At 37.5% G+C, this 14,250-nt stretch overlaps 1 protein-coding gene across 1 annotated transcript in view; it reads right to left on the reverse strand.

Annotated features, from left to right (window-relative positions):
• Positions 1 to 957: 957 nt before the first annotated feature.
• Positions 958 to 14,250, reverse strand: part of RhoGAP1A (Rho GTPase activating protein at 1A) — a 46,820-nt gene continuing 33,527 nt past the window's right edge. Inside the window, exons 13-16 of the mRNA XM_083123549.1 lie at positions 13,025 to 13,191; positions 9,154 to 9,293; positions 7,410 to 7,647; positions 958 to 5,351 (exon numbers count right to left, since the gene is read on the reverse strand). Coding sequence (XP_082979675.1) covers positions 5,129 to 5,351; positions 7,410 to 7,647; positions 9,154 to 9,293; positions 13,025 to 13,191 — 768 coding nt within the window. The 3' untranslated portion in view covers positions 958 to 5,128. The remainder of the gene's footprint in view (positions 5,352 to 7,409; positions 7,648 to 9,153; positions 9,294 to 13,024; positions 13,192 to 14,250) is intronic.

The raw sequence follows: 14,250 nt of genomic DNA on the forward strand, positions 1-14,250 counted from the left end.
ATTGGAAAAGTTGTTCACATGTATTGCTGCTGGCCAGTATTAAGATTGAAAATGACATCAGCTTACACAGATGCAGATTTCCCCTTCCACTGGAGTATTACCAACACTCCATTGGTTGTCGCAATGTCGGGAATTAGGCAGGGAAAACCACAAAATTATTGACATGATAAAACATTAGAAATAAACTTTTGACACAGTTGTTCACCCCTATTATGTCATTTCTTTTGTTACTTGGTGAGGGTTTCCATTGCAATTTACATAAGCTCGAAGCAACAAGCGGCACATGACACATGTCATTTGGGAACAAGCAAATCAAGAGCAATGTTTCACACCATAGCAGCATGACAGGCTGTAAGAGCCTGGGTTTGATTGGTGAAATCCTCAAGCGACACATGTCACCTGTCGCTTCCGTGTGAAATCTTCCTTATGGAGATTTGGCTCTTTCCTATTTAAGTCTGCTGGGTGGAGGATCAATTTGCTTCATATGGGAAACTGCTCACGTCATTCTATACTGATCGCAACTCCAACTGGCGGTTGACCTTGATGGCTATTTCTTGCACTTTCTTTCCCCCAATCATTTTCAGGGCGTGTGGTCCAATGGGTGTCAACAAAATCAGTTGCGAAGTAAAAGTTGAAGGCATCACATCGCTCTCCCGAAGCAACATTGCCAAGCGTTGTCTTCATATGACTGTGTGTCGGCCTGCATTTCGACCTGTGGTGGGTGGTTCTTCCAGAAACTTCATCAGTCAGGACCACGTGTGCAGTTGCACCATTAACCCCTGCTGATTTCTGCTGCCGACAATACCGTTGCCTGAGAAGACTCTTTCTCGCTTTACAGTACCGAAAGCTCATTTGTTTTCTCCCACGAACAACGTTCGGTACCTAGGGACTCGAAAATGCCCGATCTCCGTCGAAGAAAATTCAACTATCGCTGATTCACTGTTTCCTAGCCGCCAGTTGGAGTTGCGTTCATTATAGTGACATCTGTATTGCTTGGTTTCAAGGAACAACACGTGCTCCCAACTTGGATTTGAACCATGCTGCTTCCATTTTAACTTTTTATGTATAATCTGATTACTTGCCATTTTAATAAGTGATATGGTTAGAATTTAAGCATAGAAAAGAACACAAAACATTGCAAGTTACATGAAAAAAGGGAAATATAAAAGGTTATCAAAATACGCAAATCTTACTTCTGCTATATTACATGAATGCATGTTATGTAAAAGGTATTGACATTGCTGGATGTCAAAGACTTCACCCTGAAGGGATTTAAAGGCAAACTTATTACCAAAATGACAATAAATGAGGCCTTCGTTTGTGTGCAGGTATAAGATATACCAGGAGCGAACATCAAAAAGGCCATCAGTACTCATTTAAACACAACCACCAAGTAATCGGAACAATTTGGGAGAAAATTAATAATCTTACTTGTACTACTTATATTTCCATAAAAAGTCTGATTAACCTCTTTGATAAATTGTTCAACTGCCAGACTTCTGAAAAAGCTCTCTAAAATTTAAAACAATAAACTGCTACAGATTGCTACTCTCAGCTCAAAATATTTTTTCACAGATCATTTTGCAAACACATTAAGAAAATAACAATTTTGCAAGCACAGTAAACTTGAACAGATGCATTGGAAGTCAAATAACAAAGTAGAACACCTGGAATAATAACATCCGAGCGCAATGCAAAAGAAGCAGAGAAAACTGTCCTCAATTCATTATGCGCTTTAGTCTCATCGCAAAATCTAAGTCCAGAAAAAAATTACTTTCTTTATGATTGTCATTAGAGCACAATGTATATATTAAACACCATAGTAGTATTAATAGAGGCACATATTTTTGGTAAATAACAAAGCAAAATTTCGGGTTCAAAAGTGGTAAATAAAATAAAATTTTGCTGTTATAGCGGTGAAAAAGTGGTATATAAAATGACATTTTAGTTTTAAAAACGTGAATATAATTAAAAATTTGATTTAACAACTGCACTTACTACCCAAAATAAGCATATCCCTTCTAATAGCACATTTAAGTAGCTACCAGAGTATTAAGTTTATTCCTGTATAAAGGGGTCCATTCTAGCTTCTCAAATGTTTACAGCAGAATCAATCAATTTCTGTGAATTGCATACCTCCCAGGATAATTTGATATCAGAAAGTGTCGCATCGGTAAATAAACTCTAAATTTCACGTTTCAGAGTCTATTTCGCATTTTGCCATTCATTTCGCAACATTTCGTGACAAAACAGGGTAGGAAAATGCACCTCACACCTTTCAGAAACATTAAAAATTAACATTACAATCTGTTATTTCACATTTTGTTTTTTCGTTAAAAACGAAATATGCATGACCCTAGGTATTAACTATGCATTGGTCAATGTTCGTTTCTTTTACATATTTCTTTGAGGAAGTTCTTGCATCTTTAAAACACACATACTACAGAAACATGCAATGCAATACTAGTGGAAGTCATTAGTGTAAAATGTCATGTGGAAGCTTGAAAAATGTATTAATATTACACTGGAAGTACTTTACTGGATCTAACCGAATTTTACTGTCTCAATAATACTAATAACTCTCATAATACCTGTGTAATATATAAAAATCCACAAAAACTTATATATTACATATTTTTCTCCATAAGTTCTCAGAAATAGTTTTAGTTAGGATCAAGGAGCAGGAATTGACAAAAAAAGAAAGATTTTCACATGTGCAAGCTAGCTGCATAGAGGTGAGTCAATTAACAGCAGATTGAACTGCCTCACTTTGGGTTAATGTATAAAAAATACAACAAATACACGGAACACTCGGGTCTCCCTGATAATGTACACTAATGTTTTATTTCAATACAAGAAAAAAAAGTTATATTTTGCAATGTTTCAGCTTTACTTCCTAATCTTCATCAGTTTGCATGGTTTTACAATGATGTGTTTTCAACACAGGTTAATAATACTTGTTACAAAAAGCTTTTTAGAATAACTGTTAAAGTGGCAAATTTATTAAAAAAAAAAAGCAATGAAATGTAAAAAAAATAGATTTTGAGCTGCTTAATAATATACAAAATTTATCAACAAGTACAGTACTAATTGTATTTTAACTACAAGATACGAAGATATGATGTTGAAGATACTTATAGTACTTGTGCAGGAACTCGAGATGATTACAGATCAAGAAAACTTATGTAATTAGAATAGAAGTACTTAGAAGAAAAGATGCATAATAAACACAATAAAAAGCACAACCCTGATTATTTTGTTAAGATACAGTGGAACCTCAAGTTTACGATTTTCGGGGGAGCACGGTAAAAAAAAATAGGGGGAGAAATGTAAAATGTGGGTTCATCTGTATTAAACGTTCTTATTGTTTTAATTTTGAAGTTTAATAGTTATTCTAAGAAGATTTATTTACTAAGAAGTAATATCAACAACTTAAGCATTGTTCAACTGTATAGAAAACACAACACTGTAAAACCATGATTGCTTGTTTTAGCTTTAGTTAGGAAGACTGCTGAGAGCATTAAGCATTTATGCTATCAAACCCAGCACTGTAATGCTTCATCAGATTGGGACTGAGTATGTTACGTTGCTTCATCAACAATGTGGTATATGTTTTTCTAATAAAAAACAATAAAATAATATGGTACATGCTTTTGAAGGTTCTGACAATTGTTGAAGACACAGAAATAGAGCTCATTTATTTCTAGTAGAAAAATATTAAACACACCGGGTTTCCTAGAATGAATGGTGGGGTTTTGTGAGGATATTGTGGAAGATATGTTACATGGTATGCTTTGAAAGTAATTGTATAAGGTTCAACAGTTCCTGCACGAAACTATGCAAACGTCTGCAGAAAGTTGCAGTGCGAATTTGTGCATTGTAGTGAAATGTACACTGTGCAAGAGAAAGCTGCTTGTGTACTATTGCTCGCAAAACCCAAATTCTGGTGCAAAGGCAATTTAGATGCCAGAATTCAAAGGTTCCGCCAGACTAGTACAATAGTATTCCTTGGTTCCACAATTCTTGGTGATGGGTAGTGGTGGATAAAAGAAAATCATCAGGTAGGCCACGGACATAAGATGAAGCAGTGGAAAGAAGCCTACAGTCCTGTACAGAATGAGTTTCAGTTACCAAATCATCTGATTGCTTATTGTAGAAACAGTTTAAGAGTTGTTGAACCTAAAACGCCAACGTTCAATGAATACTGTAACGTATCTCCCACAATAATTTCACCAAATCCCACCATTCATTCTCTCAAACCTTAAAAGTTAAAAAACCAGGTCTAAAAGACCTGTCAGTCATCACAGGCCTAGATTAAACTGTTTTGGATAATTTCTTGGTCCTGCTAATTTCAAATGTGTGCATAATACACACACAATTTCCAAATTCAGTGAGTCAAACAAGTGAAAGAATTATGGTTACTGCAAAGGATCCATATTGATGTATTTGTGATTTAACATTCCAGTCACAACCACCAGAATATTACAGAAACAGCTACACAAATGTGTTAATACAATACAGGGAGCTTACAATTATGAAAAATCTACTTCAGTCAGTTTGGACTAGTAAAAAAAAAAAAAGAACAGCATTTGATCTGAAAATCCAACAACCTGCAATCCTGAGAATTTTTAAGGCAATAAGCAATGTTTTTTTTTCCCTATCACTTGGCAACATTGACCAATTTAAGGCAATTGGGTTAAGCAGCTTATAAAGGCGTGGATACCACCATAAACTGTTCTCATATCGTTCTAAATATGCATAATCTATTCCTTGCTTCAGTGTACATTAAAATTAGAAACAATAACAACTGCATGTAACGCAAAAAAAAAGAAAGCTACACATTTAAGATTAAATTACAAAATCATGAAATCATGAAATTAAAATTCTTCAAAATCAACAAATTTCTACTCAAATACAATTAAAAGGCTGATTAAAAAAAGAACAAATTAACAAAAATTAACACGTTTACTATTACCGGATAAAATGACTATTCCTAATAAAGTGGGAAAGGGTAATACAGTATAAACCGTCACTCCGAGAATATTTTCCCTTTATGAGTGACAGTTTCCTCTGTTTGTCATTGGACCAGTCTTGTATACTTCTAGCTGTCTGCTACTCACAACCTAACCTAGTTACTAGAGGCAACTAGTTTGCTCAGCTCTCCACGTTCCTGGAAGTGCAGGAAGGAGTACAGGATTCCTGCCTGTGCCATCACGTCAACCGTCCCGGCTGCCAGTGGATCTCGGTGCTTCGAGCCCTCTTGGCGCAAACCAGGTTTCAGCAACGTGGGACCATACACTGTTGCCAGATTGTGCAGAGACATCTTGTTGTGGTGTTCATGTTGGTTTATCCTGAAAGTATGTGGATGAAACATAAATATGCAAGGTAAGGATTGATTTTACAGACTTGAGCTAAAATCAAGAATGTGCACAATTTTCTTGCCTGAAAGAGCAATATGTTACAAAATTTACTTTTTTCTTCATAAACTTGTACCTTCTCGTATAATATCAAAGACACTAAAAGTTAAAATATACAAAACAGTAATTTTGCCTGTAATATTACATGGATGTGAAACTTGGTCCATTACATTACAAGAGTCGTTCAAGGTTGACCGGGACTTTTATTTCTGCAGAGGAAATAGGTAGCAGAAGAAACACCAAACTATGTCAGTTTTTCAAAGTATTCTCCGTGTGCGCCGAGGCACCGTTGCCATCGTTCTGGCAGCTTCCGAATTCCTTTGGCGTAGAAAGAACTTGGTTGTTGTCGTAGCCACTGGAGGACATCGCTCCGCAGAGCTTCGTCTGTCGTGAATTTCTTCCCTCCCAGATGGTCTTTAAGGGGTGCAAACAAATGATAATCACTGGGGGCTAAATCCGGACTGTAGGGGGGATGGGGCAGAACTTCCCAGCGCATGTCGGCCAGAGTTGTTGTTGTCACATTGGCCGTGTGAGGGCGGGCATTGTCATGGAGAAGAATGACATTTCCAGACAACATCCCAGGTCTTTTCTTGCGAATGGACTTTCGTACAGCACCACTCAACAATGTGGAGTAATACTGGGCATTAATCATGCTCCCTTTGTCCAGAAAATCCACATGGATAACGCCCTTCATGTCCCAGAAGACACTTGCCATGATCTTTCCAGCGGACGGCTGCGTTTTGCTTTTCTTGGGGGGCGGGGAACCTTTATGCCGCCACTCCATGCTGCGTCTTTTGGTCTCTGGGGTTGAATTGTGCAACCATGTTTCATCACATGTGATGATGGATTGCAACAATTCATCACCTTCTGCTCGAAACCGATTCAGAAGCTGTTCACAGACCGTCCTGCGTGTCCACTTCTGATCGAATGTCAGCTGGCGGGGAACCCACCTTGCACAGATTTTGCGGAAGCGTAAGTGGTCGTGAATGATTGTCTCAACACTCCCAGACACTGATATTCACCTCGGCAGCAATATCCCGCACTGTTACTCGCCGGTTCTCAAGAATCATTTGCTCAACACGTGCGATATTCACTGGTGTGACTGCAGTCGGGCGAATGTGTCCATGCGCTTCATTTGTCACCAGCTCCCGTCCTTCGCGAAACTGCTCACACCATTCGTACACTCTTGTCCGCGACATCGTTTGTTCACCATACTGTACTTGCAATCGTCTGAAAATCTCAGCTGGTTTCACTTTCTCCTTCACGAGAAATTTGATTAAACACCGCTGCTCCACAGCCACAGACACACTGCTTGCCGCCATGTTCGCTGCAACTGCTGCGCATGCGCGAAATATGTCATGCCGGGCACTAGTTACTCGCGAAGGAATACATTACGTCACCTGCACGTTTCATCATGATCCGGCCATTCATCGATTTTTTACGTACAAAAATCCCGATCAACCTTGAACGACCCTTGTAAAAGAGGACATAAATCAAGAGTATCTGAAAATAAAATCCTTAGAAAAAACATTTGGACCTAAAAGGTACGAGGTGACAGGTGAGTGGAGGTTACATAATTTAGAACGGCATAATTTGTATTCATGCCCAGATATTATTAGAATAATTAAATCAAGAAGACTTAGGTGGGTAGGCCATGTGGCACAAATGGCAGAGGAAAGAAGAGTTTATAAGATTCTTGTTGGGAAACCTGATGGTAAGAGACCTGTAAGAAGGCCAAGTTTAAGATTGAGGGATAACATTGAGATGGACCTAAACGAAATCGGTAAGGATGGAGAAGAATTGATTGATGTTGCTCAGGATAGGTACAGATGGAAGGCTTGTGTTGCTGCAGCCATAAACCTTCGGGTTTAAGAAGGCTAGAGAGTTAGTTTAGTTACAAAATCCCCCCAGATTTTATGCTTTCTCATCTTGATTGCCTTACAAATATAAAATGAAGGTTCTCCTAAAAACCAAAGCCCTAAAGATACTTACCTAATCATATGAGCCAGAAGGAACTCTATGATGCTCCTGTTCTGCTGTGGAAGACGAGAGAAGCAGTCAAGCAGCAGGCGGTCCCTGCTCCCATCATGGCTGTTGAAAGCCTGGAAGAACTCTGAGTAGAGGGAATCAGTGAACAGGGCTTCCGGGAGCTCTCTCAGGTACAGCTTGAGGATTCCTGTCACAGAGTGGATGTCCACTTCTTTCAGCAGCTGCTCTGCCTCGTAGGAATCTGAAATGTACACAGACCATTTAAAACCCATGGTGCAAAACAGCCCATTAAGGAGCAAGGCTTACCAAGTGGTTTTTCATTGGGTGACAGTGGTTCAGTGCACGAAGCACCATTGCACTGTTCAGAACAGTTTGCTACTGTTGCTTTCAAGTAGCTCCACACTTATGACCAATATTGGATCATCACTGAACTTTTGGAGCTCCCACCGGGAATAGAACTCAGACACAAAAGGCACGAGTGTTAACAATTAGGGTAGGAGCTAGGGGAGAGTAGCCAATTACAGTGCTAAAATCATGAGAGAAGACAGGTAGAAGGCCTGTTCAATACAGCATGATTAAAAATTGGTTTCCATGCCCTATAATTTTCAATCCGGATATAATGCAATAAAACTGCCCACAGAATACACAAGAGTAACTTAAAAAAATTATATTAGCTCTTAGGAATGGGACAGATCTATATGGAACTATTCGTACTGGCCAATACACTCATACTGGTATATTAACAAAATTGCAAACCATTTCACTGATACTTTTTCTTCTGAATTCTCTCAGCTTCAGAGATGAGTTTTTGCCATGGTTACTATTCACAGGGACCTTGAATGCACTGCAATGTAGTGTTGATGAATGTTCTCTTGTACTTTTATTCAACTTCTTTCTCAGGGTATGATATACTCAAGTTACAATGTAATACGAATAATGGATGTTTGTCAAATGCTGGTTTTATTTTTTACTTGAAATGAATTTTAAATGGAAGCTTTTTTTTTATGTTTTTTTTTTAAAAAAAACAGAATGAGGACTACTTGTAGAGAATTGAGGCTTGTTTTACTTAGGATAGAATTGATAGAGCTTTCACACGAAGTACAATGGTGACATTCCATCTCATTACAGGCACTATTAGAAGAAGAAAAAGTCAATTTACTCAAGAAATCCATTGACTGTGTTGTAATAAAGATCAACTCATCCAAAGAACATTTTGTTCAAGATATTGCAGAAATCTGGCTGAGATAAATTCTCCTACGAGAAAATGTAAAGAAAATAAAAACCTCAAAAGTAACTCTTAATTTTGTTAGTAAATATTCAATAAAGTAACTTAGGTTGAGGTACTAATTTCAACATTCCTCTGTAGTTTCTTGCTGTTACAAGCATATGAACTATATATATTGAAGTAACATTTCAGAAGAACACACATTCCCTTCTTGAGATATTTATACATATCAAAAAGCATGTTTCAATGCGTATAACAACTATAAACCATAAGAGGAATAATTCTACAATGCACGCTATACATACAAGAAAAAAAGTAATGAGTTCCTGTTACTCGTTCCACTGCCAAAAATTGAAACTTGCGACCAGTCATTTTGAACAATGTCTTCCATGAATGCCACAACAGTCTAACATGGAGACACTGATAAGTACACACTTGCCGACTTTCTGATGGTCTACCTGTCAGAATAATATCACCTTGTTATGATACTATTACTATCCACTAGACATGAAAAACACTTACTTGTCTCAAAGGATTTCTTTAGTCGTGTCAAATCTGAAGCTGAACCGGACACCCTGTAGATTCCAACCTCGTTCATGCCTCGTCGCTCGACCTCTCGAATACAACTTGTGATTATAAATGGAATGTCACGCTTCTGTCTCCTGAAAAACAAACATACAGGTGTATTAGTACATACATGCACTGCTGCATCCCTACAACTAGGGCTACTGTATAATGACAATTAATTGCATTTGGATTCTTTGTTGCGTTCCCTTGAAGAATGCAAAACTGGTATTACATATTACCATATTTACTGGAGTGCCCCAGGCACTCAAATGCCTTGAACCTGGACTTTGAATTAAGGAAGAAAAATTATCCCCCCCTCCCCATTTTCTTCTTTCCACTACATTTCATAACAAGCAATTAACACAACACCTCTTTTGCACAGTTTATTAACTTGCGATTAAAGATAAGAATGTTTCTTTTGTACACTTATCAGATGGCATACTTCAGAAAGTGCAAACTTCTTGCAGATATAACAACATGATTTCCTTAGTTCCAGATATTGTTGTTCTTGAAATCTTCTCCGAGTGCTACTTAGAAGCATTTCCATCCCTACCTTCTTGTCTCCAGTATATAACATGGCAGTCGTTTCCATTGAACTTCATTTTTTGTTAAAGATTTTCTCATTCCACACACAAATAGGTAATAAAAAAAATAATTTAAAAAATCATGTTTAATTTCATGTGTCTAGCCAACAAATGCACCATGATGGAAGTAGAAGCACACCGCTGTGGCCACTCTAGGACCATGATAAAATTCAAGTATAATTCCTGGTTTTCAAGGTGAACTAATAACAAAATTCAAGGTACAAGCAGATGTTTTCTCTTTTTCAATCTTACGTACTACCGCCTCTCACCACCCGCACGCAAATATATTAAAATTATAGAGAGTCTGTGATTCCAAGGTATCCAAATATTCTAATTCCATTCAAATTAAATGGCATATTTATTTAAAATATTTAATTTTAAGTATGGAGTTTACATTTGCTATTTCACATACTCAGACTCGAAATGCATCTACAGGATATACTAATCTCTGAAAAAATGTTAATTGTATAAGTATTTCAAACTCAAATTTACTTATTCAACTTCAAGATATCTTATCGTGCAGTAATCTTCCATTTGTCACATAGATTCTTCTACAAAGGGCAGAAGTAAACAGATTGAGAGAATTCTGTTTATTTTTCTCTCAACTTGCTTTTCCTTCCTCGATAAAGTGTGAAAAACTTGCCCCATAGAATTTACAAATATATATATAAATTCAAAGAGATTGCAAAAAAAAATAAGTTGCAATTTTTCACGTCTACAGAAAAATTCACACAGAATTCACATATAATTCCCGGAGACAATAATCTGATCATAATTCCCAGAATTCAAGCAATTCCCAGTGAGTAGCCACCCTGCACACTTAAAGTGGTTCCGATCCCACTTGAAACTACAGGTCCTGACCCAATTAACCTATGGCCTCCCTGATGGCGCAGTGGTGGCATCGTCACCTTGTAATCAAGGGGCCCTGGATTCGATTCCCGGTGGAGGCACATAGTGGTTCGGATCCCACTTTAAACTGTAGGTCCAGTCCCGATTAGCCTTACTGTGCATAAAGTGGACTTAAAACAACAAATCAATCCAATCCAATTAACCTATGCAAGTGCCTCATATCTCCCAGCATAGATATCGTACACACAAGAAATGTACTTCATAGAAATTTAGGTGACAAATTCAGGCTCAACCAGAACTTGAACACATGGTGCCATTACTCTAACAAGAGACTCCTGACTTACAATATCTTGCTTGCAGCTTGACTTACTGAAGCTTACACTCAACCAAAAATAACCCACTGTAACTAGCCCACTAGCTAGCATCATTTTAATCTTAAATACATTAAAAAGGTCACCACTGTGCATTGCACTCTGCCATGAAGGCACAAAGGGTTGTGTGTAGGTAGGTGCATACACATTCTTGATCTCAACCACAGTAAAAATGGTGTGATGCTACACTGGAAACTATGTCGACAGTTTACACGACTTTAATAGCTTGTGCTCAATTAATACACGCACACACACAAATTGTACTTACATATCTGCAAGACAGTTTATTTCATTTGATCACTTTGGTGACCACCAAATGGAATAAACAGATACATGGATATGTAAATTCATTTTGTGCTGCATCTAAGTTCCATAACATGAATTGTGCTCAATAATTATGATGTAATTCTTGTATGTACACAGCAGTGACATAGCATGGGCATTTTGGGTGGGAACGCCGAGTCCAAAGGAATGATAGGCCATTTTTGGCTTAATAGTTTACTTATGGAATTAGTCGCCACATGCATTGTCTATTTGAAAACACAATCTCATTGAGTTTATGGCCTGAAGTTGGCCGGGTTCCGATAAAGAATGATTCACGTGTGTTTTAGCTAGCAAATGAGATGCCTCACTATGTAACGAATGTTTGGAATACTGGTGTTTTATACCTTTTTTAATTAGGTTGCTCAAGTCAGAAACACCATACACCATTCGGAGTCTTTTGCTGCACACAGAACACATGCATAGCAAAACTATATTTTGTTTTTTTCAGTAAACCCCGATAATCAAAGAAACCTTTCAGCATGACACAAGCTATTAAAAAACCTATCTCAATCAAAAGCACTTCTAGAACAGTAGACGTTATTGTTGTGGATGATCCAACTATTGATTGATTGATTGATTGATTTGCTTTATTTTACTTCACTTTTTGTGCCACTTTTGGCTAATTTGAGTGATAATATGATGAGACTGATGAAAACACACTCACAAACATCCATGTCCAGGTCAGGATTCGAACCCAGGACACTTTGCATTGTAGCATGATGTGCTAACCACTCTGCCACAGGGCCCGGCTATTATGATATTAATGAAGGAACACTCGCAAAGAATACCCATGCCCAGGTTGGAATTCGAACCAGGGACCTCTGGTGTCTTATCACACTGTGCAAAAAACTCTGACGTGAAGGTGGGTGGATGATCCAACTATAATACGTATTCTACTGAAGTAACAGTGCCGATTAGTAATGCAGACCACTGTTGTCTTACTTCAAGTTGCATCTTGAGAATGCTGATAAACATTTAAAAATAATTATGTCTAGAGATCATTCCATGTTAAAGAGTCTTGAAACGAATGCTAAAACATTACCATTGACACAAAATATGGAGCAGTTAGATATTAACGAAAAAAATTATGTAAAAAGTAGTTTTGCAGGTTAAGTGTTAGAGCAGCCAGCCACAGGCTGAACTTCTACCGCGAGGACTTTACCAACTGTTTGATGAAAACTGTGTTGTTCTTTCAGTTTTTAATGCACATCACTGTTCGTGCAATAAATTATACAAAGCGTGGTATATTTGAGTTTGGTAAAGTTACGTCAGTCAATTTTGTGTGTATTGTAGCATAACCTTATCGATGAGCATCGCACAAGCAGGAAGAACCGAGTAGGAATTCTACAGCTGTCGTATGAATCAGACAGCAGGAAGGGTCACATGAACTCTAGAACCAATCAGATCCCTCTGTACGCCTTTCGCATGTGATGTTCAGATACAAGCATAGAAAAAATGCTAGAATGAGAGCTGTTGGTGGACCGCTGTAGGCGGATTGCAAAAAATAGCTATTGTAACGCCAGAAAGCTCAAACATATATATAATTTATTTATAATAATTATACTTTTTATTTACAGCATTCACACTTTTTTTCTTTCTAAATTCAAATATAAATCAGGGAATGCCGGGAGTATGGGCGTACTATAATGCTATGCCACTGGTACACAGCATGGATCCTCACATATTCCTTGCACTTACTTGCAAACTTGATGTATTTTGGCACCGAAGAGCCCAACTGCTTTGGCCGTAGGAACTCTCCTTAGTGTCACTTCACTTGGAAGGAATTTCAGGCACACTCCAAGAACACAATTCTGCAGGTTCACCTCCTTGAATATCGGCTTGTCATTCAGCCACGAACGACTGAGCTGCAGACACAGAAATGTATATTCATTAACACCACAAAACACAAAATAATTACAAATCAGGAACCATTATGGAAGTTTTACCAATGCCAATAAAGTATCGATTTAAAATTTTCCCATGCCAATCCTGGTATTCTACTGATCTGATATAAAATTGCAAATTATACACATAGAATATAAATGGTTCATTATCTTCTTTAATAATGTATGTGATCTGGTAACTACAATGTGTTTGCATTTCAAATCGAAACTACATGTTTAGGCTATTACTTTACAAAATCAGGGCATAACAATTGTATGTTAATATTAACAAAAAAAACGACCAACAAAGTGTTGGAATTACAGTTAGCTCTAGGACTGAGCTGGTTAACAATTTAAATCAATACCACTGCTAATAATCATTTTGATGCCCATCGATACAGATACTTGAAAATTGTAACAATTCACAGTAGTTTACAATATTACAAATTTTAAGATTTAAGTTATCCATTGGAATAATATCGTAACAATCTACCCGAGGTTTGGTTTAAAATATTCATAACTTCACATAAGGTAATAATTTTAATCAAAAATCTATTTCTCCCTACAATGTTGTTGCAAAAATGATGCATTTTTCATAATTTTCAGGATATATAGTCTCTCCGAAAGTATCAGCTGACATAAGGATTAAATTCGAACTGATACTTTCTGATAGGTATCAATGGCATCCGCCAATATTTATACGTCAGTGTTGGTTATTTTTATTTTGATTTCTGCCACTTTTGGCTAATTGCAAGGATGAGTGATGATATGATGAAATTGATGAAGGGACACTCATAAAGAACACCCATGCCCAGACCAGGATTCGAACCCAGGACCTCTGGCATCGCAGCATGCTGCACTCCACCTCGGAGGTCGGCAGTATCAGCTCAACCATAGTTAAATGTATTGTCAATAACAGTGCCCTGGTAGTACGAGGGTCACTATTTATATTTTGAGCCTAACAATGAAAAAACAGGAATTTGGCATTGAAAACTGCTTTATTGTTTTTCGAAGTATTATCCTTTATGCTCAATACACTTT

This window comes from Lepisma saccharinum, chromosome 6 (assembly GCF_977018435.1).
Source record: "Lepisma saccharinum chromosome 6, izLepSacc3.1, whole genome shotgun sequence".
NCBI lineage: Eukaryota > Metazoa > Arthropoda > Insecta > Zygentoma > Lepismatidae > Lepisma > Lepisma saccharinum.